The sequence below is a fragment of the Megalops cyprinoides genome, chromosome 19 (genome assembly GCF_013368585.1).
Source record: "Megalops cyprinoides isolate fMegCyp1 chromosome 19, fMegCyp1.pri, whole genome shotgun sequence".
Classification (NCBI taxonomy): domain Eukaryota; kingdom Metazoa; phylum Chordata; class Actinopteri; order Elopiformes; family Megalopidae; genus Megalops; species Megalops cyprinoides.
The window spans coordinates 25,174,666-25,202,166 of NC_050601.1; the positions used below are offsets into that span (position 1 = coordinate 25,174,666).

General features: G+C 44.1%; 1 protein-coding gene across 1 annotated transcript in view; it reads right to left on the reverse strand.

Moving 5' to 3' along the window:
* LOC118794341 (cytohesin-3-like) overlaps positions 1-27,158 on the reverse strand; it is a 38,159-nt gene extending 11,001 nt beyond the window's left edge. The window contains exons 1-7 of the mRNA XM_036552576.1: positions 26,849-27,158; positions 6,612-6,694; positions 5,519-5,583; positions 4,501-4,567; positions 3,503-3,621; positions 1,705-1,785; positions 1,254-1,366 (exon numbers count right to left, since the gene is read on the reverse strand). Coding sequence (XP_036408469.1) covers positions 1,254-1,366; positions 1,705-1,785; positions 3,503-3,621; positions 4,501-4,567; positions 5,519-5,583; positions 6,612-6,694; positions 26,849-26,867 — 547 coding nt within the window. The 5' untranslated portion in view covers positions 26,868-27,158. The remainder of the gene's footprint in view (positions 1-1,253; positions 1,367-1,704; positions 1,786-3,502; positions 3,622-4,500; positions 4,568-5,518; positions 5,584-6,611; positions 6,695-26,848) is intronic.
* Between the last annotated feature and the right edge of the window lie 343 nt (positions 27,159-27,501).

Here is a 27,501-nt window from a genome sequence, read left to right on the forward strand (position 1 = left end):
AACTCACCAATACACATACAAATATTGCACATAGAAGGAAGTTTAGACATGTCTCTGCATGTTTACACACTATTTGATAGACCTGCTTCCAGCATTAAGATTACTAGCCTCTACCCACAAATACTTCAGAAACTCTACTTCTTGTATGTACAGATGTGTTGTTGTGGGTTACTGTTGGGTTATATCTCTAGTATAAGCTGTTGAAAGCAAGTAAGTGGACCTAAATATAAAGCAAACAACGATAATGAAGATCCAGTTTGCTTATTGCTTTTGAACTGTATTACACCATAAAGGCAGAACTGTGCATGCCTAACAGCTTATACAATAGATTTACTATCTCCAGTATTAAGGCTACTAGCCTCTATTCTCACATAATTCCAAAGTCATGAGCAGTGAAACTTCCTCAGGGCCTTCCTCAGTTAGACACCCCCCTCCTCCCCCCCTGTTTTCACCAAACGCTCCCTCTCAGCCAGCGTCTCCTGCAAGGCGGGCTGACACTTATCAACCATGCTGTAAACAGCAGGCCCACGCAATTCATTAACTACATCTGCCTCTTCCTTTGTTTCCAGTGCAAATCCTTTGAATGGCAGCTTGGACAATCCTGACTGACTCAGACTGAGAGAGTAAGATGTTCCTGTTGTAGCATTATCCTGGGCACGGTAAACCAATCGTTAAGCCATGCTCATGGCTGCCACTTTATCTCGCCCCTGTCAGAGAGAGAAGTAATCACCAGGGGCCTCCAATCTCTAGCCCCCCTCCCCAAAGTGTCTGCCATTTGGATTCCCGCCCAAATCGTGTAAGCAGCTCCATTTGAACCCAGGAACGGCAGGCCTTGGTTTCTTCAGTGTTCACGAGAACCACTTCCCACAGCAGACTTCTGCACTGGGAGAGCAGGCAGTCCAGAGCATGCACACGTGTGTGGAGAAAATGGTGGTTGGACAGTTCGACTACATGTGCTGCTCTGGGCCAAACACAACAGGAACACATGTGCCTTGTATGCAGTTGTTATTGACCTGAGATCAATAACATTACTGAAATTGAATCAAGGAAAAAAAGGAAGCAATAAACTATACGGCCATAAAGCCATAAACCACAGGTAAACAGATGGACAAATGGTGAGGCAGACATGTACAGTGTAGTTTTCCTCAGATGCAGTCCAGCCCTCCTCTAGCTTCACCCAAGCTTTTCTGTAGCCACACCCCCACACCCTTCCTACGGCCCTTTTCTAGTTCCACCCCCACTCAGGGTCTGACCTGTGGACTGGAAGACTCCTGGGTTGCACTGGCAGTAGCGTGAGGCAAAGGCCTCCATCATCCTGTCAATCTTTTGAGCCTCACCTGGGAGCCGGAAACTCCACAGAAACTGCCTAAGAGAGAGAGAAAGGAAGAGAGCAGAGGTAAGCAATAAGACAGTGAAAGAGAATGAGAAGGAGAGAGGGGAGACAGAGATGGAGAAATACAGTGAGAGCAAGAGAGACTTAATATAAAATAGTTTCACACTACAGTTACCAATTTGACAATAGGTTGTCTCCTTTCATGGGGAAAACTCTTTGCATTCCACCTGTGTGCATTTTAGGGCATTTATGCTTTACCTCAACATGAAGAAGTGCAAAGTGTTCACCACCCTCTCCCCCCACACCCTTCCCTGGGACTGTCTATATAATTATTAATGCAAACATTTCGCACTGGACACGATTATTCTCACCTTAATGCCTGCACAAGGTTAAGATCTGCAAACTCATGCAGCTCCACAAAGGCCTGGAGGACCTTAATGTTGAAGTCATCCCTGAGAGAGACAAAGACAATCACTTCAGAGGAAGATTTACTCAGTGACTGCATTGGTGAATTCTCCAAGCCCAGGTTCTGCCTAATCTCCAGGTGGTTTGTTCTTAACTTACCGTACAGTAACTAATCCAAGCTAGCTTTACAAATTTAATTTTTTCTATCAAAAACATTTTCCTTTAATATCAGTCACCGACATTGCTCATAGGTTTTACTTGAAGTTTAGGACAGTAAGCCGTTACGGTCAGACGGAACAGGCCAGAAGCTCATTAACGGTCACCTGTATGCGTTATCAGTCTCCACATCCATACATACTGTTAAGTCAACACAGCAATTCTGTTTCCACAAGCATTCGTCTGTCAGTGTGTGTGCTGCCTGCAAACACACTATCAACTCCCACCATAAAAGGAAACAAGGTGGCAACGTTTTCATCCTTGGCAGCTGGTGATTGAGGTAGCTACCTCGGCCCCTCTCCTCCTGCGTTAAACCCATAGTTACAGCATAATTACAGACTCCAGGGGCTCCCACGCACACCATTAGCTGCAATTACACAACTCTACCTGCTCCACCCACCTTTACGCTCAGTGTCTGTTGTTTATTAAGAGGAGCCTCAGCTCAGGCGATTGCACACATAACGAAGTCAGTGGGTCAGAGGGGGACCCGCCTAAACTCCTTGGGTGGTTTGCAGTTTGCACGTGCTAAAGTACGTCTTAGAAGATCCATAAGTTAACCAAAGAAAAGTGCCAAAGTACTCCACTGCTTCTTACAGTCGACAGCTGCCTGTTAGCTATAGCTGCTGACCTACTTTTGCGACGTGGGGTCAAAGAGGAATGTTGTTATTTTTTACTTGCATTGTGTAAGTCTAGTCTAAGTTTAAAAATCATTTAAGCGTGGCAGCAGTGTGGAGTAGCGGTCAGGACACAGGCTTTGTAACCAGAGGGTTGTGACTTTGACGGGATAGTCAACCAGTGTGCCTGACTTGAGCTGCTTTGGAAAATGTCTGGGTGTCTTAACGGATAATGTGTGAAAATGAATGATTAATGTGTATCTGCAAGTCATGCTGGATGCGACAAATAAAATAATGTAACCAGACACTAAAAGAAAGAGCCGCCCACCAGTAAAACCACAATCCCATTAACAATCCCCTGCAACTCCCAGTTGTGTTATTGATATTGATGTGCCCTTTGTTTAAACTCAAAGGGCGACTGTCTGCATTCATTGATCTGGGCCCCTGATTATATTTTACTTGAATAGCAGTTAATTTGGCTTGCTGTGGAGGACAGTCAAAAGCAGAAAGGTCTATAGACAAGTATGGCGGCTGTCCCTCTGACTCCAGCAGAACCACCAAGACGGCGTTATTGACCGCTCCAGCAGCAGACCTCCAGGCTGTGAGTCCAAACAACATCATCACAGTAAGAGGTTGGTCTCTAGAAGCAGCTCACTGCCAGCGATAAGACACGCGTGCCACAGCGGTTTTTACTGCCTCTAAGCCTGACTCCAGCTTTCAGCTCTGTGAAATCCAGACTTCATTTCCTGTGGCTTGGGGCCTGGATCTATAACACCGCAGGGTGCCGGGTTCGCATGAGACGAGTGTGCTGTGGGATCTCGCAAGGGGAAAAAACGATGAACAATAGATCTTGCACAAGAGACGAACCCTAAAAGTACTCTCTTTTCTCCACCCGAGACAAATCTTCACATGAGAGCGCGATTGCGAGGCTTACCGCTCTCCAAGGTAGTCACCGATGACAGTTTTGTTCAGACCCTCCCCTTTGTAGAGGAACTGCGCAATGTCCTCTGGTGTCTGCTGGAGGAGGTCATTCTCCAAGAGGAACTGGATCCCCTGCAAGACATGCAGATGAGAGATTGTCCATTTTGACTGAGAGGACACCCAGGAATTTTGGCTTTAACTCACAAGTGAAGAAGTCACCAAATAAATTAGGTGTCAGACCACAGCAAACCATACCAAAGTTTTCTAAAGCCTGTTTCCATGCCATAAGTCATAGGAAGGACAGCACTCACCACATCAGTTGAAACGTTCACAGCATGTCTGCCATAACTAGTGTATTAAGGAAACTGAGCTTGTCATTGTGGAGTGGCAGGTTTGATTCCCAGCTGGGGCAGTCCCATTTTACCCATGACCCACAACTTAACCTGATTTGCCATGATAAGGGCATATGCTGCGCATATAAATAAATAGTAACTGAAATACTTCTGACTGAACACTACCTGTAGTCAAAACCTTAATGCTCACAGGCATTTACACACTTATGTCATGTAATATTAATTGACCAAAGTGCATGAATGTAAATTATTATAAGTATTATATTTAAGTGTCAATCATTTTTCATAGGACAACTGTGTGTGCAGGTGATGGTAAACAGTGTTAACATGAATATTATTTCAACAAAACTAACATGAAATCACAAAATGATAACTTCAGTTCCTTTATTTTTACTGCCTGGCTTTCTCTTAAATTACATGTAGTTAGCCCCACCTTTTTGTGATTATCTATGTTTAAAGTATCACAAAGCATTATGGCACAGTTATGTGGAACTAGTCATTGATTACAAAGGGCTTTATAAAGAGCCACTTCAAGAAAAGTGCTGCCAAGGCTACTTAACTAATTATATTGTTTCAGTAATTATAATGGTTGTGCCTCACTGATTAACAGTATTTAGTACCTGCAGACATTAATAAATGAGGACACTCAAAGGCTAACCTTTTTCGGATCCATGTTGAACTTCTTCCTTCCCACGGCAATCTGTTTGTTTCTTTGGGAGGTTTTGCTGTGAATGCAACATTGAGAAAAGGTTTGTTTCTATGAACAAATGCCAACAACACTTGCTCTGAAGTAAACTGAAAAGTGTCTGAAATCCCAAGCCTCTTAAGTCATTGTGCAGAGTGTGCCGAGTGTACAGTCCTCCAAAGGAGTTCAACCAAGAAAGATAATTCATTCATTGGTGTGTTTGTTTGTATGCTTGCCTGCTTATTTAGAGGAGTTTGTATTCAGTAGGATTCTTAATTTCTCACTTCTCTCAGTTATGTGCATCGCGGTCTCTGGATTCATGAATATCTTTGCTTGACAGTAATGAAAACATAATTAAGCAAGAATAAGAATAAATGAAAATCAGAAAAATCTAATTGTAACTGAAACTGCACAGTGACAGTTTTGCATAACTGTGTTCATTTTGTGCAATTTTTCAGAAACACATGCTGCGTTGTGCGATGAGTGCATCATGCATCTATCAGCAGACTGCTGGAGTTGGCTTTCACATACTTACTCCCCTCTGCCCATAAAAGTGAAATTACCTTTAGACTCCATTACAATGTATGAGTTTAATTATAATTCTAAGGTTACAGGGTTTTATTCTCAGAAAACAGTCCTGTGTGCTCTTTAAGCATGCATTAAAACTGTGCTTTTTCCATCAGCACAGACAGCTACATCCAGACATACACGCACAGGCCTGTAGCTCCGTGCACTCACTTAATCCCCTAATCACCATGTCTGTGGGCCTTGGTGACAAACTGTGAATAGGAGCATTTAGCAAACAGGTGGGCTCTTCGGTATCAGCCACGCTCTGCACACAATAAGGGTTTTTTGCAAGCTTGAGCAGGTGTGTGTCTGGGGAGTTACGGGCGATTAAACGGCTTACTAACCGAGGGGAAAAAGCCCTCCTCCCATCCCTTTCCGCTGCCCCGCGCGCTCTTTCATCGAGCAAGGGCGGGGTCGCACTCACCTCTCCCCCACGCAGGTCAGCTGCTCGATCTCGGTCATGACTTCAGCAATCTCAAACTTCAACCGCTGTGGAGAGAAAAAGACCATAGATTTTTTTAGAGACACGACCAGCTTGTTCACGTTCCACACTCAAAATAATGCCTCTACCTTCGCTGAAGCTGCAAGCTTCCTCATTTTCAGGCCCAGTCTAAAAAAGAACATCCAAATTAACCAACCAGCACCTACCAGACCAAGGATGGAAATAATGGTTGAGGTGAATGTCTGGCAATAATAAAATATCTGTGGAAAGGCAGGGTGGGAGAATGGTTCCACTTTGGTTATGTTGAATGACTTTCTGTGCGTGCGGACACATCCCATTCAAACACAAAGGCAATTTGAGATTTCTTGTTATCACCACTTCAACAGCTGATATCAACAGCTCAGTACTGTTTAACAGAAAATTGTTGACAACAACCTGTCTTGTCAAACTACACAGTTCTTACAGAAGAGATGGTGTGGGGTGATACTGCGCAAGGCAAAAGCTTAGCAAACAGAGGATGATAATAGCAAGTTGTTCTCTCTCTCTAACATCAAGAAAGCTGAAGAAAAAATAGGCCTCTCTCCAATCAAAAGCCAAGAGTCAGATAGCTTCTTACATTTTCCTTGAAGTGACTGCCAAACTCACAATATTGTCCACAGACAAAAACATGAAATTTGCTTAAACTAGGTGTGCAAAGTTTAGGACAAAGTACATTGCAGCTGAATTGAACAGAGGCCACAGTGTCTCCACACATACTTAAATGCGCATAATATCCTTGACTCAGCGCCGCTTAGAAAGCATAATCTCCTGGAATGTGAATGAACTTCAAAGTGGATATACTTGTTTTGGAAGAATGAAGACCTGAGATCAGAAATGAGACCATTACATTCTACTGAGGAGGAGGAATGAAGCAAGTTGTCATGTGATTGGAAGGTGAGGGTTTAATATTGCCAACTATAATGCCCAGAGGGAACATGAATGAGTTAAAAGAGTGAAGTTGAGTTAATAACAATAATTATCATGAAGACATTGTCTTCACAGGACTATCTGAGGTTTGACAAGGGAAGAACGGTACCTCAATGTCATCCAGAAGCTCTTTCTTCCTCCGACGTATGTTTGACAGCTCATCTTTTTCCTCTGGGGACAGGTCTTCTTGCACTGCAAAGGACGATGATATTTTAGCTTTAAACGTGCACCTGTTGTTCACTTATTCTTGAGTTACAAGCCATCAACAGCAAAGGAGCGATTTCCACTGTGTTCAATCAACTGAAGAATCACACCCTACTGCAAACCCCCACTGGGGTCTTCCACAGTGCCCATCTCTCCCCCTCCCATTACATGATTGCCCAGATTGGTTTGGGTTGATTGGCTTGGAAGTTTCTGCTCTAGGTGATAAAAAATCTATCCTGTCCACATCGACCGACCTAAGAATCCTTCCCAAAGCCACTTGAGATACACGAATCTTACATGAGCGCATTGTGCCATAGCTGTGTAAATTGACCTTTGTCCAGCATTCTGTATTACTCCCAGGTATGGAGGCCCAGGTTACTTTTTACAAGATGTGCCTCTCCGTTTCCAGAACAGCAACTTCTTTCCCCTACCCCCCACGCCCACCGCCCCTCATCTACTAAGGCTGCCAAAACACTGTTACCTGTCACCTCTTTCAAACTTCTACAATGTTTGTTTACCCAAAGGGAATACGTTGTAATAATCATCACAATAATTATTATTATAACAATTTTCTAGTTTGTTTTAGTAACTCTCACACATTACCACACAGAAAGTTCTTCTGACAAAGTGAGCATCGAATCAGGGGAGGGAACTGGGTCACTTTCCCTCTGAGCCTCGACAGACTGTGCTTTTCCTCTGTTCCCTGTGCTTGTAACTGCTTAGATCCACTGCCTGGGGCTACAAAAATCCTGATCATTTCACCCCGCTAAGCTGCTTAGCAATTCATTTCTGTTCGATTGTTAATTAAGAGAGGGCTTTTCTTTTCTCATGTAAAACAAAGTAAAAATAGATCCAGGCGTACTGTTAATTCTAGAACAAAAAAACGCTCTTAAAGGATTCGTGAAATGGAGGAATTGGATACAGCAGCACATGCAAACGCTTTAAAAAACCTCCTTTAAATACATGATCATTGCATTCCCAGCTGACTCTTCTGCAGTGGCCTTTAAGAGGGATGCTGTGTAACAGAGATGCTGATGGTTCTACCATGAGGCCACAACGGTTCCCTAAACAACGCACTCGGGATCGTTTACACGGCACACAAAGCGCGTGCAGCTGAGCAGTCTGGCTCGGGGCGGCCCACACATAACGCCCCCAAACAGAAGAGGCACCCTCCTATGGTCCTCAAAGAGAAGAGTGAAAAGGAGAGATGTGTTTCGAGTGGCGGCAGTCGAGCGTGGCAACAATAACCCCCGCTGTGCGCTTGCGGGCGCGTGTGTGTTCTGAGAGACTCAGTAATATGATACCATCGCGGGTGAAGCGCGTTTTTTTTGGCTGGCACACAAACCGTGACTCTGGCACAGCACCGAAGGCCAGGGGGGTGGTGCTGCTGCAGCATACCAGTTTGAAACAGGCCGACGAGTCCCGGGCATGGGCAAAAACAATCGATACCCTGGCTGCGCCAACATATCGCCACAGCACAATTTACCCAACAGAACACTACTGCATAGAAAGACATCATCAATTCATAAGCCAGGAGTACAACAAGGAAAATAACTCATGCAGGTATGCCCTGCAATATAATCCCATTACGTATTTCATTCATTGCAGCAGTTATCCAAATTAAATTCAGACACACACATACACACACACACTCACACAACACAGAGATACAAACACACAAACACAGTACATGAAGCAATTCAGGTACCTCAGTGTTACAATGCCAATGCAAATCAGAATTTAAATGTGATAAGGTCAGTTTCCTGGCCATCCACACTACAGCCCCACCCATCTTGGGTATTATGTTAAAATCGGAAACTGGGTTGTATCACGACAACCATGACCATGCACAGCCTGACTCAACATACCAGATGCAATCTATAGAAAAAGAAAATTAATGGCACTGCTAAAGAAAAACACCAAGAGACATTAATCATTCCTGCTGACTATTAACTACTGACTTGGCAGTTTATGGGGTTTTTATAGGTTTGCTGAAAATAAATAAATAAAGAATAAGTCACATCATTGCGGGATTGATTTGAAACAAGCTGACTGACACCTTCAGGCCAGGTTACCATCTCAATAGACTTTCTGAATTCCTCATTTCCAGCTCACTGCACCAGACAATCCAGTATGAATCAAGCTCTTGCTCCTGAATAATAAAAGGTCAACAGCTTAACAGACAGCATCTATGACCCACCAGCTAGAAGCCACCTTGATAGTCACTCTGCGCCACTTATTAACTTCTTCTACACTGCTCTTCCCTCCCTCCCTCCCTCTCTCCTTTCCTTTTCCCTCCCTCCCTCTCTCCTTTCCTTTTCCCTCCCTCCCTCTATCTTGCACTCTCTCTCATTCCCTCCAGATTCTTTCTAGGGCTTTACTTCAGTTTCTCTGCATTCTCATTTTGTCAATTTTAAAAAGAGGCAACAATGGTTCTTTTTTTAGATTGTTGTGGGACTGAACCAGCAGATCAGAGAGAATACATTATAAACATAAATATACTCAACATCTTTTTTCAGGGCACCTGAGAAATGACCAATTCTTACCTTCCTCCCCAAGTGAAAAGTAACACTACCTCAGTGTTGTGCAAAGGTTGTAGGAACATTACTGGTGGGTATAACCTATTCTGCCTGTGATGTCAGTGCTTCCAAGTTCTGCCTGTTGCTCTACAGATGTGTCCTTTATTAGTGGGGGGGAAAAATCAAGTTTAATTTCTTTTTATTTTAAAAATACTGCAGCTGTGGGACAAAAGCTCATTAACAGCTTCACACCCCATTTAATTGCTTAATTTATTCTGCATCTGTATCTCTCTAATGACCATTTTGTTTTCCTCTAATGTATCATGATTATGTTTTCTCCTTGCAAATATTGTCCATCTGTTTTTTAAAAAGCCAAACTGTTCAATTTCTTGCCTTTCAATTCCGTTTTAAAATCAAAAATGTGTTTTAGCATTGTTCTAACCACATGTTCTAGTATGTGGTAAACTTTATTATTCCACTCAATTCAGTCTAACTGTAATTGCCTAATGTACATTCTCCTCTTGCATAAGCAAAAAGCAACTTACATTTTTATAATACACTGCTAAATATCTAAGTGCCTCATTCAACGCCAATGGCAGTGCCTAATATGGGTTTAAAACCTGCAACCACCAGGTTATGAGCTCAACTTGGTTGCCACTACACCACATGAAGGTCAAGAGTAACCCCTGGCTATAGAATCAACCAGGTCCCATGAAGCCAAGCAGAGAGCTCAGAGGAGGCTGCATGCACAACGGTGGAACATTCCACTCTACAACACCATCTTGACACCATTATTTTCCAGATATAATTGTAGGGATTTTAAAAGTATTTTGCACCCTGTACTGCTATGTCCTATACATCAGACTTATCCACGTGATGTGGCCAACTAGCTGCTCGGGTCTCAAAATGACATAGCAACGTCTTTCAGTTCGGACACAAAATCCTGCTTGGTGGCCTCTCCTGTTTAATGGCAACCATGATCCCTCTTCCTGGCATTTTCCCAGTTAATGATAGAGATCAAATCTGTGAAAAAAGGCAGCCCATATTGACAGACCAGTATTTCAGCGTGTACGTATTTCAGCTGTGCCTGTTATAGTCCAGTTTGTCTCTGCTAGGAGCGCAAACCCAGACAGCGCATACCAATCTGCTAATTTAGAGAAGAGGGAAATCGCTCTAAAAAAGATCTGTTTACAGGTTGCTAGGTTTCTCGTGAATGGGTAACGGGACACAACTAACAAGGGGGTAGGCTGCGGGGCGGAGAAGGATGTCCTGTTTCTGTGGGTCCGCTCTGCGACAATGGAGAGGCTGAGAGGTACTCGGGTTTCACATGCCAATAACGAAAACACAACCATAGCCATGGCTCTCCTTAGTTACCCAATCTAACCCCCCCAGCATAGCATACCACAGCCCCTGCTCATGAGTTCTGTTTGGTGCAGTTGAGACTACAGGCCACATCTAGGAAAAATATTTACGTCTGTTGGGGAAGAAAAGAGAGGCGCAGACAACCCCAAAGCTGCAAACAAATACACTTCCACATTCCTGAGGCCCGAGGCACCAGTCCCCGACCAGCGGGGCTCTTGGGCTCACTCTCATGTTGCTCCCGGCAACCTTTAGGGCAATATCACAACACAATGTCACAAAAAAAAAAGAAATTTCAAAAGTGTCCTTTTTTAAAATGTCACACTTGTTTAGGTTTTCACCCTAAGTCAAGGGAGAAGGAAGTTTTGTGGGTAGATCCATTTAGTGCTCACACAGAGAGGGACTTTTAACCTTCCACAGTAAATTTACTTAATTCTGTTACATTCTGTCTTTTAAAAGACGGTGTCTGAAACAACTGGAGCAACAACTTGGAGAAACAACTTTTGCAGAACACCGCCAAATTGGCACCCATACATAGGCACAAACTACTAATGGAAAAATGATCAGTTTTGTTTGTCAGGATTCACAAAGTACATTATTAAATGCTAAATTTAAATGCTTCCAGAACTTTATGACACCTAACACCCCCCCCCCCCACACACACACACACATGCACGCGCGTCAGGAGGATGCTGGTAGCCTTGCTGCTCTGTAATGCCTCCGTGTCAGCCAAATGCCTTCCTCCCATAGGTATGCATTTTACTGCCATTTCCTGTCCATCAGGTAACATGATCGCAGAACTGAACATGCTGGAGAATATGGTGCCACAGGATGTGTGATGACACTAACCATGCCAGCCCTAAAACCGGTGGCAACCGGGGTGGGGGGGGGGGGGGGGGTTTGGGGGGGGCAGAAAACCGACGAATGAGGGTCGTACCGTTTTTCATGATTTCTCAAATTGTATTGAAAAATGTCCTTACTTGATGTATCAAACCTGGAACAAAATGTATCTCAATGTATAACGCAGTCCTTTATTAAATAAAACACAATAACAATTCACATTTTATTTACACAGTTATACACAGTTATTTGAATGTCATCATTGTGAATTGCTGCAGCTGCAGGGTCTGAAAGACATGGCACAATCAGCGTCCTCAAATAAATTTGAAAATAAAAGTTTAATGTGGCCCATTCTTTATCTGTATCTTTGTGAAAACTGCCCCTATTTAAGCAGCTCTTTAAGCAAATGTATCTTTGCTTGGCATTTGTTTTCCTTCATTCTTAAATGTCTTCCGGAATCCTGACGTGTGGACTATGGAGCAGTCTGTTTCAAAGATCACTTTGATAAGACTCACTTCCAGCGTAACACCAAAGAAGGCAGTGTTGGTGATCTCTAAAAAGTGTCTTTCTTTTTCTTATTTAAACAAGGTTAGAATAAGAATGATTCCATCCCAGTGTTATTGATCACTATATGCAGTGGATTGTTTTGTCAGTATTTCTAAGGGGAGTACAGTGTAAAACAGTCACATCTTATAGGGGAAGTTCATTTCTGACTTTGAATTTGAGAAGGAAATTTGCCTGCTGTATAAGATAGTGTTACAGACACAAACTGCAGGGAATCACACACAAATACACACACACAAAAACCTTTGAGTTCCTCTAAAAGTTTTAAAACTCCTTTGAAATATTTGAAATATTTCAGAATATCTCCTTAATACTCCAGACTAAAGGCTTATTGGCACATTCTGGTATTTTTTTTTCTCAGAGTTTTTTTTTTTTTTACAGTATGAGATACCATCTGCAAGGCAGCCCCTTATGAAAACATATAGGTGCAAAATTCAGTTCAAATTCATTCATATTTTGTAAAGTCCACAGCAGAATATTTTACAGTATGTACAAAAATGAAAATGTATGAGAGGCAAAATTTGACTCTGCAACATGTGCAACACATTTTGTCATTCAGGAAAACACAGGCTTTACATTTGAAATGTTGTATTTTACCCTATATTGACATGTACTGGCTCTTCATAAGGGGCATTAGGTCTCTGCGTACCACGTGCTACATACCGCAGCGTCCTGTCCATTTACGCGCCTCTCTGCGGTGGTACTGGCTCTTTCGGACCGGGTACAGGGTGTACATTTTAAGCCAGAGTCTGCGCCAGCTGTGCCTGGATGAAAATAAATGGTTTTGTCCTTGTTCTTCCTGAAGTTGCGATGACTGGGAGATTTGCTACCAATGTACTGTAACTGCGATCTTCAGTCAACGAGAATTTGCTTTCCTTCCAAACCACTTCCTTGACAGCTTTGCCTGGGTGAGGAATTCCTCACGCGAACCGCCCCGTCTGGAAAAACTGGTGTCACACACACACACGCACACACACACACACACACACGCACATACATAAAATTTCCCTTCCCAAATGTATTAACTTCTGTCTCACGTGAATCTTTATGTTAACTGATCATCCAAAAAGTACCAGCTGTCACTGCAATGAGGTTTACAGATAAACCTGTCAACATATCTCAAATCTAACTGTATGTTGATGTAACCAATATGTTAACATCCTGGATCAAAATGAGCCCAAATCTCCACTGTTTCCAGTCACCTGTACATTCAGTAAAATCACACAAGGTGTGACATGATAATTGATCTTATTTTGTTTGTATGCAACACATGGTTTTGGCATGCACTGTTAATGAGCGATAAGCATATTTCATTAATATTTCTTCATGAAACAGTGATGCAGTCCCACAAATGCATTGAACTTTTCACATTTCACCACAAAAACACACAAATCAAGGATTTAAGTCGCAGTGACCCTCCCTCACGAGTCTACCTGGGAAATGCTGGATATCCCAAAGGCCACAAGTCAACATCCCTTCAAAGTATGATTTCTGGATGCTTGGGACACACAGCCAAACACTTTACCTGGGTGTTTGTTTTCCTAAATTATCACTCATTGTGTCTTTTAACACATAATTTGGTTCCTTTTGTTTTTGCGGCACTTGATTGGTGGTTTTAATACCAGTTGCACAGAACAAACTGGATGTTCCACATTAGCAGTTTCTCCCTGGTTCAGACGCTAGACTAAGGAAGCTTTCATCCCCCGCTCTCAAAGACTTTCAGTTGGGTGCTTTATCGCAGGAGATCGGTCTTTTTCGCAACGAGGCATGACTCTTGACTTCTCCCTCTCGCAGCAAGGAGTCAGAGCTAGCAGAGATGAAGGAAGGCATTCGTCCACACTCGCCCACTTATTCTGAATGTGGAAACAGCCCTCTTCGTATTTTTTCCCCCGGAGGGGGCGATCAGACCTGCGGAGTCCGTTAGTCTGGGAAAGACATCTGACTGGAAGAACTTGTTATTGTTTAAACTTTCTTCTTTTATGCTGCATCCCAAAAAACAGACCACACTTTGTTTTTTCAGATGAATCGTGATAAACTGTCTCCTATCCAAGCAGTTGATGCTCCCTTCGATTTCCAAGATGACATGGTTTGCTGTCAGCGTTTGCTTCTGATTGGACAGCATGTGAGTTGAAGGAATGGTAATCTCATGACTGAAAGTACAGTTGGTTGGAGATGAAGAATGGCACCTTTTGTACCGCACTCTTTCTGTAGCCGAAATGTTTGCTAAAGTAGGAGACCATGAGAAATATGTACATTTATTGAAACGTTACAGTCTGTTTCAACCAGCATCTCTAGATATTATCAGTTAGAAGACTTTTATTACTCACAGGTTATAGAAACTGAAGGGTCATATTTCTGCCCCCTGGCTAATTGAATTTCAAAGGAGGCTTCCTCTCTGTTTCTGGGAAGAAACAAATGGGTCTATTTTTATCTAATCACGAGTCCTACCATACACACATAAATTAGATTAGTAGCTGTTGCAGGCATATTTGGACTTCTTTAATGTCTCTGTACTTACACACAGATGGGCTGAGTTTGGTGACTGGGATGTATTTATGGAATACATTTTAATTTCCATTTTATTCCAAAAAGAATGCATTCCTCGGATATAGTGCATTGTGCAGGCCCTGTGCCATCTCAGCAGTTTGTCAGTTAGACTCGTAAGCTTCATCAGAATTTTGAACCAGTCACAGACAATGGTTTCCATCTGCCATAAAGCACGTGACACAGGATGGGTTTTGACAGTGTTGTCTGCATTTGACACGCTGAAGCTATTTTTTTCCCCTGTTGAAACTTAAGGATAGGGTGGGGCCGGGGGTGTTGGGCAGGGATAAATGTTACGCAAATACATTGGGGGATTTCAAGCACTCTTGTCTGCTGTATTGCAAATCAGGTGCCTGTTAGAAGGCAAAAGTGTGAGTGGGATGTTCCCCTTTAAACATCACACTAAGGGGCTGAGGAAAGGAACTGACAGCTTTCACTGTTGGTAAATAGGTAGATGCTGACCCAAGACAAGCTCAGGAAACAAAATGTATATAGGTGGATGCTGACCTAAAGATGACCTCAGAAAACAAAATGCAAGCTGCCTTACTGAGATCTGCAAAGCCAGCACCCTCGCCCCCACTGGTGCAGGCTGCAAGACCTGGATAGAAGGTCACAGACAAACTATTACAGCATGGAGAGAGGGGGCGGTATAAACGAGGCACTTCTGGCTCAGGAAGCAGGACATTAATAACGACCAACAAATTAGATTGAGACATCCCCGCAGCTTTGCATGACTCAGTCAGGAAATGAGTTTAGTGTCCCGGTCCAGCTGTGTGATGGGGAGCCAGTCGCATGTGAAACAAACACAGTGCTGACAGCACTGACGGCCTGCTGCTTATCTTGGCTCTGGAGCATCGGGCCCAGCATCTGGAAAAGAGCGGAGACTGGGGAGAGCTCCTGCCAAAAACACACCGCTGCCCTCTCCTCCGCGCACTCGGGAAAGGCAACGAGGCGGAGCTGGGAGAGGAGGGACAGCAGCCAGGGCTTTACGCCTGGGAATGAGAGAGTGGGAGAGTCGCCCGTCTCTTCTCACTGTGGAGCATGAGGCCATTTTCACATGCCTTATGTGTCACTGTACACACTATGCGCCCGGTTCTGGCTGGATCCTCGATAGGGGTCACGCTCCTGGTACAGACCGCATCCCAATTCGCTGGACACACCCTCCGTAGGACTCATGCTCCATACACAGACCACACCTCCTGCACTGGCCACAGCCCCCATAGTGGTCACACTCCCACTACAGACCATGACCATGTGCAGGCATACGCCCTAATGCGACACCCTGGTGCGGGCCATGCCTCCTGGACTCATTTCTTCACTGCTAACCATACAGACCGAGTGCCAGGACCCACCAGTTTCCAAAATGTACCTCAAGCCTCTTTCCAGCTCCTGCAAAACTCCCCACACCTCTCCCTCCACTGGCCTGGGCCTCTCAGCCCATCTGTCTTTGCGCTTACTGTGTCTGCGATTTACGGCTGGCCATTGATTCAGCAGTAAAACGCCTCAGATCCAGGGCTGATGTTTTACTCAGTGGATGCTTGGGTGTGCTCAGCTGTGAAACAGGACCGCTAAGCACTGCGTTCGGTGATCAGCTCAGAGCACTGGGGAGGAACCATTCTCGTTCTCACCCAAGCACAACACAGGACTTGAGCACAACACATAATGTGTCCACTGGTATTAGGCGATTTAAGATTTAGTACAGTGCAACGGTTGAATAGGAACATTGACTGACTGTCTGATGAATGGGATTCAAATGGACAGTAATTAAGCAGGAATATGAATTCACTGAACGATTAATGGTGCTTCAAAGGATGAAGATTAAACAATTAAATTAATACTCATTGGTCAATTAATTGATTGACTGATTGAATGATTGACAAAATTCAAAATGACAACTTATTGACTTATATGACTTATATGACTTATTCGATTGTGTCTAAAAGGACAATGATTAATTTTGGCCAAAAGGACGACGGATATTGATGAATGATGGATGGACGGATATTGATGATATCAATGAATATTGACTGATTGATTATTTTTTGTTCTGGCATTCAAAAGGCCAACAATGACAAGGAAATAATTGATTGATTGCAGATTGATTGATTGACTGTCTGCTTTGCTGACTGATTGATTGAATTTTGTCAGGCGCGTTGTCCTTGTTCTCGTCTGTCACTCAGCCAGACCCCGCCCCTCTGCTGCGTCTGAGAGCGTGCCGTTTGCATTCCTCCGTTTTACCACTAATTTCAGCGCTCAGCCTCTGAGCCAAAACGTGCATCTGTCTGCCTCTGAGTCATGGTAGTGCCAAACGCACGGCAGAATCACACAGCCTCCTGTGTCTGTCCACTGACTTATACACTGCAGGCACACATTCATGGCCTCATTCTCCTGCTTATAATAATTTAAATCCTTACCGTGAAATATAAAGCTGGTGGAAACTGGTTTTGCACTGCAGGTACATGGTTGTGCATAATTAATAACTGCTGCATTATGTACTACATACGGTAATTGGGTTGTTACTACACAACAGAACGCATTCAGCAAAAGACAAAATGGCACAAACCATAAAACTTGAGCCAGACCATTCCATTCCCAACACTGTTTTGCTTTACTTCCTGTGTTCCTCTGACATGCAATCAATCCTAAAGCGTGATTATGTGAAACCTGTGAGTGGTGATGTACTGCACGTGGGATTTGGCTTGGCCGTAGCTCTCGGCGAAAGTGGTTAAGTTCGCTTCAAGGAGAGGGAGCGGATTGGTTTGAGTTGAAAATTACAGCCAAAACCCGAGGCCGGACAGGTGATGAGAGTCAGGATTTCCCCCATTTCAATCGGTTTAAATGCATGGTGACACTCACAGAACGCGACTCTGTTGCCCATGCTGAGATATAGCCGCTTTAGTAACAAACGGTCGGCTCTTTTTTCTGCTTGACTGATAGAGGTGTTGAAGAGATCCTGCTCCAGATGTCAAGGTTATTGAGCCTGACTGGTGTAGGGTTGTGGTATGAATGACTGAGGTGAGGCCATTCATTCTAATTCATGCTCAATTTGCTGCCTTTCGTGTTGAACCGGCGGCCCCAGTCCCTAACAAAACCACTGGCAGAAAAGAAGGTGTCTGCGTAACAACTAGGAAATTACAGAACAAATAACAAAACAGTCTTATAGAGGTGATTATACAGCCAGATTATGTAGCCAGTGTTTGAGCCTTGTAAATCCAGAATGGGGTTCTGGGTTTTTTTTTTTTTTTGGATAATCGTGCGTTGCTAGGTTTGGAGTGTGATAGCCATCAGCAAGCTGGGGGGATGGAGCTCATGACATCATAATCTGTAGGCTGTCACCTGATCCCTCTCACTCTCTCTTGTGCACAGATATTATATATCATGGCCAGATATTCACCTGTGCTTCTTCCATCACCCTTACTTCCTCATCTAGGCAATTCCGGTTGGTAACAGGAGGTCCTGGCGCTGTGTGCATTTACATGCTATCATATTTTAGACCCCACCCCAGGAATGTGCAGAAGCTGGAAAATCACAGCACTTCAACAATATTAGCGACAGAGGTTTTGTTGGGAAATGCAGGAAGCTGAATATCTGGCTTGTATTTGGAATATCTGTGTTCTTAGCTTTCTAAGGCTGCTCAAAGGAAGGGGCCTCCAGCTGATTGAGATCCCCCCTGGCAGACACCCACCGTGGTCTCAGCCTTGACTGACAGACAGGAGAGGGGCAGTGGGAAGCTGCACACAGCTGCACAGAGCCCGGCAGCGCTAACCTACTTTTCTTGGTAAGGTACGATCTGCGATTGCGGCATCCTCTCAACAGCCTGTGCACCTGGAGGAGATTTTCAGTGCACTGTGGGCCTGGCTGTCAAGAGGCTTCGCCAGTGCTTAAATGTCCTGAGTCATGGTCAAGAAGCCAGGCTTAAAACTGGAGGGTCGTAGGTTTGGATCCTTGGTCGGACCCTGAATCATGCTGCCAAGACCCCAGGTGGAAGAAAGGATCGACCGCAGAGCGTGAGCCAGGCCGCGGGCTCTGGCCTAGGATGTCTGCCGAGCATGTGAATAATTCAATCTGTGTGACATTCTGGGACACGGCAGATCCAAGCTTCTATAAATAAATGAATTCCATCTAGGAAAGGGTGTGAGTGCAGGGTGTCTTTTTAAATGAGGAAGCCATTCTCAATGACATGACCGTCTGCATGTGAGGCAAGAAAATACCACACGATAACAACTGGGTGTAGTTTTATTAACGTACAAGGCTTGCTGATAAACATTCTGTAACTGACAGAAAAAAACTACAAATCCCATGAGATAAAGAACTGCAAAGCCCATGATAACCCTTCATGACCCAACGCAGAGGCAGTTCATGTGCGAACAGCAGCACAGAGGCAGACACTGCACTAAAATAGTGTTTCTCATAGGCAGCACACCATCTCTAATTCCGGATCGATTTTTCCACAAAGCATCCCAGGCCCTTTAGAGATGAGGCAGCAACATGTTAGCTCATCATTTTCACGTACAAAAAATCTCACCAGCATCAGAGGGAACACCGTGAACTACAACAAACTGCCACTTTTCATAATACTTTTCTGTCATCAGGCAAAAGGATTGATTTGAACCACAAGAGAGGGTGTTGCTGAGGTAAGATAAAAGGGGTCAAAGTGTAGTTCCTTTTACAGGTTTGAGTTCTACTTTCTGAGATTTGTATCTATTCCCAAGACACCAGGAATATCAGAGAAACATGGGTTTCTCCAGTTACAGCAACAGGCCTCAGACGAATCACAGCATGCTCTGTGCTTAGCGCATTAAAACACTGTTTTTTTACATTTCACTCAATGTGAGGCTGGCAGAATGATGGGATTTTTGACCCTGGACAGTGAGCTCATGACTAAAGGCACCTTTCCTCTTTTGCTCCTGGCATTACCCACAGGCACAAATACAGGCTGGACCCCATGGGAAGTGTGTTCATGTCAAGCTGTCCAAAGCCACAGAAAAAAGACTCCATCATTCACACTTTAGCGTGGCTTTATAGGACAAGCACAATGACCAATGAAAAAATGCCAGCAAAAGGATGCGTGGGGGGTGGGTGGGATGGGGATGTACATCCGGATCCAAACGTCCCAGTAACAGAGGTACACCTTTTTCCTGAACAGGTTGAGAAATTCACCATCTCTTACATAAATGTTCCAGTCCTGCCTCTTCCTGCAAACCCCCACCCCCACCCCCATCCCTCATTCCCCCCACCCCCGCTTCCCTTTCCGAAAATGTACAATAAAAAAACCCCTTGAACCCCAGGGTCAGAGATGTAGACAGGGTGAGCTTGTGTCATCACACGACTCAGAGAGACACAGAGAGAGAGACCCTGTTTTCTGTCCCTCCCTTTTGAAGAGATAAAAATAGTTCTAATCTCACCTCTCGCCTCCTGCAGTCCCCCTGACCTCTGTCTTATTGTTATTAGCTTCCCCCATCTGACCAATCTATGGCTGCAAGGTCACTGCCCATTTTGCTGTGGCTTTGGCGTGTTTGCTAGGTGTCCAAATTGACAGCCAATTTTTGCTCAGCTCAAAACACACCACCACTACTGCAGTCTTTGAGGTGCACCTCCATTCTGTCGGCGCAACGCACTCAGTGTGCTCCGCAATTAGCGCACTCAGCAATGTGCTCTTAGCCCTCACCGCAGCCACTTTGAATAATGCAGAACCGGTGCGTAATCTCCCTTTTAAAATGTTTTCCATCCTGATTTCCCTCCATTAGTGTGATGCAGTTTCGAGTGGACTCCCCCGAGGACCACCAATCGCTAATCCCGAGCTTAATCGCTGCCCACGCCTGTGCACTGGCTTCAGCCATCAGCTGTAATTGCACTTCAGAGGGTTCAAACGTCCCATACCGCTGCAATCAGATTACCCCTGTTTCAACAAAGGCACCCTCTTTCGGGACAGAGCACCCATCTTCAACTGAAGATGTTTTATGACCTCAAAAAACCATTAAATTCATCGCCTCAGTCCTATCTGGGCGGTCTGAAAGGGACACAAAGCAGCTAGGGGGAGTGACGTGAGAAATTATCCAATCAGAGACGGTGGAGGTCGTGATGGACAGTTCTGCACCTATCTAACTCCTCCCCAGTACGCCCAGGTGATGACAGTAGCTTCTCAATGCCTTTCCATTTCCCACCTAGTGCCCCAATCAAGCCGTTATGAAAAAGCGAAGAGGGCGGATGGAAAACTCTGTGACCTCAGATGGCAACCTACTCCCTTTTTGTGACGATTTCAAATGATTTACATAGATGATCGAATCTCACAGGGAAAAAAAGCCAGGTTACTCATGAGAGGATCGATACCGCTGTCTACATTCAGAATGAATGCTGAACAGGTTGGCAATGTGGGGTCTGGCCCAATAATGAGGGGTAGGAAATGTGACCGATGGTTAAATCAACACAGGAATGCAATGCTGTCCTGGCTTTCACCTCTCAACCAAATCTCACCCATACAAGAAGGGAACTTCCCTATTTCACCACAGAAAGATATTAGAGATAACTTGGAGAGAATCACTTCACAGAGACAAACTCAGCACTGATAAATTCAAATTCCTGGCAACAGGGCCGCTACACCAGTGGGTGATTTTCCCTGTTTTGGTTTTCTGTTTGAAGGTGCATTCCAGTTTAGTCGATGGTGCTTTCCACACCGCCCCTACTGTCTGCATGCATTCTCTCTCCCTGCTGCACTGTCACCCACTTTGGTCTCATTTTATCAGTCACATTTAGTAATTTCCATCTTACCAACATAAAAGTCTAGTAGTAGTAACAGACCAACCCACTAGGCTTCTTGCTGGTCCACCTTTTAGTGTTCGAGGCTTTCACAGAGCAGCAATGCTACAGCCCTTGATTTTGGAGCTGAGTAAGAAACTCTTTTGAAAGTTAATTGAAGGTGAATAGAATTTTTCTTTTTAAATCAGACCGTACATTTTATTGTCATGTAACTTATGGGCCCTGGCTGCCATTACCAACACCCAATGGCATTGATTGTTTCCATTATGGAGAGAGCGTCTGATGCTTTTCTTGGATCGTGATTGGGTCTTGTTAGTGCAGTCTTCTTGAACATCTGCTATGAGCAGACCCCAAAAACACATCTGACTTTTACCCAATAGAGGAGAAGACTAGACTGGTCTACCTGCGGGTGGGGAAGATAGCCGCTGTCCAATAGTGAGCAGTTTGTCAAAGGAGCAATCAAAAACTGTAGGTAACTCCAGGCTTTCTGGTGAAATTGCTGATGAAATTGACCTGTACTCAGGAGCACATCTAGAAAGTAATATAGTAAATATTGAAAGCATGAGTGCTGACAGACGTGCAGTCAGACGTGCAACTGAAAGACTGCTGTTTAAATCTCTACTGGGGCACTGCTGGGGTACCTTTGGGCAAGGTACTGGGGTACCTTTGGGCAAGGTACTTCACTTCACTTGTCTCAGTAGATATCCAGCTGTATAAATGGATAACATTGGATAAAAAAACTAACTGATGTGAGTTGCTCTGGATAACACCGTCTGCTAAATGCCAATAATGTAATATAAAAGTAATGACAAATGTTACCCATTTGTACATGGCCAGAGACCAAGAGTTAAAAAAAAAACTTCAGCTTTCACACATCTGGAAGAATGTTACCCTCCTTTGTACATGTGCAGAATCTGATATGAATAAATTAACACTGTGAGGTTTGTGATGTGTATGAAAAATGAATTTTGCAGCCATATTAGCTTATGCTGTAGGCCAGTGAAATGATTTTCATGCTCACGAGACACTGCTGGCAATAAAAGTGTCAAATTAAGTCAAGCAATGCTGTGAAACGTTATGCAAAGCTGGTGTTGAAAGGTCTCGTTAAACTGAGCACAACAGTTTCTTTATCTCCTTCTCTCTCTTTATCTCTCTTTCCCTCCCCGTCTCTCATGCTATCTATGTCTCTTTCTGTCACATTCAAATTCATATTGACTTATTGGCATAGTAAAAAAAAATGGGCAAAATACTATCTGCTGGTCTCTCTCTCACTCCTTCTTTCTTCTCTCTGTCTCTCTTTCTCTGTTGTTCTCTGTTTCTCTGTCTCTCTCTCTCTTCCTTACCCTTCCTGAGTTCTCCGTCACTCTCTCTTTCTGTATCACTGTCTCCTGCTCTCTCTCTCACTCTCTCTTTCTCTCCCTTTGCTTGCTTTCTGTTTCTGTGTCACTCTGTCTGTCTCTCTTGCTCTCTCTGTCTGTCTTTCTTTCTCTCCCTTCCCTCATCCTCGGTCTTGCTCTTCTCTCTCTCTCATCCTTTGCTCTCTGTCTCTCTTGCTCTCTCTGTTCCTCTCTCTCTCTCTTTCTGTGTTGGTCTCTGTTTCTCTCTTGCTCTGTCTCTCATTCCCTCTGTCTCACTCCTCTCTCTCTCCCCCCCTCCCTGTTTTTCTCCCTTCCTTTCCTCGCACTTTCTCTCCATTCCTCCGCTCTCTGTGTCGCTCCTCTCTCTCTCTCTCACTCCTGTCTCTCTGTCCACCCTCACTGTCAGTCAGCGCAGTGGTGGAGCTGTAGACTACTCTATCACAGCACGGCCCCTGTCAGTCAGATAAAGCACCCAGCATGTCACAAGTGAGATCACACACAGAGGAGTCTCTCTCTCTCTCATGGGGGCCTGCACTCGTCTGCTCCATTCATCAGCACCGGGTGCCAACATCACAGGCCTCTACTTCCTTTTTGCAACAAGCCCCCCACAATTTTACCCAGCAGGCTGTATTGTCCGAACAATGCACTAAACGACACCAGGAATGGGAAAGCATTAGAAATATTCACCCGACACAAGCACCAAGTAAGCTGCATTTCAATGTTATAGCCTGATTTTCATCACTGTAACACTACGTCAATCAGGCCCAGCACTGCACACACCTCACGTACAGGTGAATTCAAAGCAGGAGGTGTCACGAGGTTGAGCTGGTGCTACTGTGAGAGTGAGAGAGAGGACATCACCAGACGTCCAGGCCGAGATGGACGTGACAAGCCCGGGGTCATCTCTGGAGAGGAAACTTGGCGAAGCAGTCGTGTGCGCTCTCTCTCTCTGCTGTTTTGAGATCTCTGCTTTGTTCATCACAAGAGCACTTGGTTATGAGCCTTGCTCCTATTATTATTACTATTAATATTATTATTATCATTATTATTATTAGCTTTTCTGTGCACTAGAATGTTGTCTAGTGCACAGACAAGCTAATGAGTTTGGAGGCTTGGGGTTTTTGGGGTGTTCCAGGCACCTCATTCCAGGACCCATCAGAGGGGTCTCATCCCATGACTCGAACCCGCAGCCTCCCGGTTCACCCTGAACAGACGCAGCCATGAGCTGAACATGCACCTGCATGATGGCACTGGCTCGCGCAGCAGAAACGCATGGATGTGCAGGTGCCGCTGGCTTTGCCCATGCAGCAACTTCAGATGAACGGAGCGTCGAACGCACAATGCTCTCCCGTGCCAGATCAAATGCCTGTCAGCCTCAATGTCCACGAGGGCGAGCCGCCTTCACGCGGGCCTCTGCTGTTGACAAGCATGGTGCTGATGCAAAGCTGCCCACTCTGAGCAGCACTCCAGTGCCAACGATGACATGATTACCAGTTTGAATCACAGGTGGAGGGCACACCTGTTGTAGACACCTAGCCTGAATGGCACTGAATGGCAATATAATGATAGTGTAATGATAATGTGTAGAGAACAGCAAGTGTAATTCGCTGTGGAAAAGGGGCATCTGCTAACTAAACAGATCATAGGACCCAGGACCTTGCCTGCTTGTCCACCTTCCCTAAAGACTCCCTTTGAAATGAAAAGGTTCATTGTATTCCTGGTGGACCATTCCAAAAAAACCATGTTTGTGGAACGACAAGTGTACCAAACATAATTTATAGTGGGGGGTTGGGGGACTGATTCCTGAATGTCCAGACCGAAGTAACGTCACAGATGTGCCAGAGCAGGGCCACCCATTTCACGGAACCTTGCTCCATTACGCAAGATTGGCTTCCCCCACCAAAGTTGTCCTGATCCCAAAATGACCCTGGTTTCCTGTAGAGAACAATCAATTACAAATGGACAAAGTGATCCATTGTGTGAGACCAGGAAAAAAACACCCCTGTAGTGCCAAAGTTATGCAATGAAACAGACCGCTTTCTGAAACATGCTTTGAGTCTGGTTAGCCCTGTGACCTTCAAAGATGTGTGGGTCTGCTGTGGAGAATTTAGAATTGACTATGAAAGAAAAACAGATATTCCAAGATACACTATATGGACAAAAGTATTTGGCCACACCTGTTTTTCAGGGTTTGGGCTGGGCCCCTTATCTCCAGTGAAGGGCAATCTTAATGCTTCAGCATACCAAGACATTTTGGACAATGCTATGCTTCCAACTTTGTGGCAACAGTTTGGGGAAGGCCCTTTTCTATTCTATTCTAACATGACTGTGCCCCAGTGCACAAAGCAAGGACTATAAAGACATGGTTCGATGAGTTTGGTGTGGAAGAACTTGACTGGCCCGCACAGAGCCCTGACCTCAACCCCATCCAGCACCTTTAGGATGAAGTGGAACGGAGATTGCGAGCCAGGCCTTCTCGTCCAACATCAGTGCCTGACCTCAGAATGAATGGGCACAAAACCCCACAGAAACACTCCACAATCTTGTGGAAAGCCTTCCAAGAAGAGTGGAAGCTGTTATAGCTGCAAAAGGGGGACCAACTCCATATTAAAGTATATGTATTTGAATACAATGTCACTACAATGTAATGGTCAGGCGTCCAAATACTTTTGTCCATATAGTGTACCTTTCTGCATACTGTTTTCTGGAATTGATTTCACAATGCACACTGGATATCTAGGCTATACAGTTACAATGATAAGAGATAGCCAGATAGCCTGTGGTTTTCATTGTGGCTGCAAGAACCAGGCCTTGCCCATGGACTTAAGACTGATTACCACAGTAACATCGTTTTGACATGTGAGGCGCTACAGAGCAGGAAGACCAGCAGAGGTGGCGCTGCCAGCATGACCAGTACCTATTTGTTCCTTGCATGCCCCTAATCCATTGCACAATAATGTGACATCTTGTTCTCTGACTTCAAAAACATGTAATACTCCTGTGACAAGCTTCTCTGTAATGCACTTGCAATGGTCATTACAAGGCAAGCAGAACATGAAATTACTGACATAAAACCCACATTTGTATACATTTTTAAACTTTCAAACGTACTTATTTGTGGACTTTTGATTTAAAAAGCCTCAAGCGGTTTCACATATCTAAAACTTTTATTTCGTGTCCGGATGCAATGCATAGCTTACCCTTATTATTAGACTATGTGATTCAGGAACTAGTGCTAGTCAATTGGGGACATTGCCGTTTACTCTGTATGAGCCGTGTAGCTGTTTTAAAACCAAAATATTTGGGGGTAAAAACTAAAATTGATAGAGTATACACCAATACTTGCCGAGTATGAATACTTAAACAACTGAAGCAATGCAAAATTAAACTGTAAAACTGAATTGCTAATGGGAGGTACGTTCTACGGGATCAGCAAAAAACAGAATTCATGACATACGTCGTCATCCTGGTTCGCGATGACAGTGATCGTTACTTTGCTATCACGGCGCAGTGAAATGTGGGTCACTCCATAAATACCGCATAAATACCGACACTTTCGCTGTACGTTTGGAGAGTGTATCAAAACGTCAACGACACAAAAGCATGCCTATTTCCCAGACACCTCGCTAGCTTCAGATATCTTGGAGGTTTTATGCGACAATCGAAAAAAGAAACATTCAACATTATATGCGAAAATGTGCCACTGACATAAGAAAGCAGAACTGAGCGCAGTAGTAGGCTACAACTTTCATCAGAAACTCTCCAGGTGCAATAGAGCTCACATATAAACGCCGAATATGTCATTGTCACCGAAACTCTACTCAAACTAAAGTGGAACAATTTGTGTGTTAGATTAAGTAGCCTATACTATCTGAATCTGTAGAATACCTTTCACGTATAATTCAAAAGATTATTATAAGCAATTTTCTTCGATTCCTACTGCTATGACTACTCCTACTACAGCTATCACAACAGTAATAAAAATAACGATAATAACAACAACCATAATTTATTTGATAAAATATTACAGTAACAGTCACTGGGACTGAATTGAAAAATTCAGGTCACTATACTGGTTATTATTATACAGTTTTTTTTTTCTTTAATACGCTATTCATGTTGCCAGCACTGTGATGGTTGTTCTAATAAATGAGATACAAAAGACACAACCAAATCTTGGTAACCAAATAAACTGAACATACCTTGATTATCTTCGTCCATGTTTGTTGCTCAGTACGAAAGGGGAAAGCTGTTCAAAACCGGGCTGCGAACGGTTAAACGCCCTCGATATAAGGATTATTTACTAGAAAATGGGTTATATTTTACAGGCAACATGTACTGACTGCTTGTCGTGGAAGCCTTTTCCTTGAGGAGTTGTTTATGCATTGATGTTTATAAACGAAGAAATCCTTTTAAATATCCGCCATGAACGTGTTTCCGCACGGCAGCTGAGCCGTCGGTTTTTCAAGTGAGTGGATGTATTTTATCCGGGGAAATATGCGAGATCTCCACGGCTGGACCGCTACTCTCATCTGAATAAACTGCTGCTTCGTTTAGATAGCTTCCAGACTACGTCATCACCACCCAGCTCCTCCCCTATACGACAACAACGGACAAACCCCATCTCAGAAACATAAGGATGAGGTACTTAAATTAGTATCAAGCATGATTACTTTTATGTTAAACGTTTACAGTTAAGGTTATGCGCTGTAATTATGCGTAGTATTTTGACAATAATTTGTCATTTGATCTCATTTTCTGCTGTAATTATCGAAACCTAAATAGTGTCAGGAGTTTTCACAGCTTGACTCTGGCATTTTAAGTCTGATCTTATGTTTTACGTAAAATGGTTACA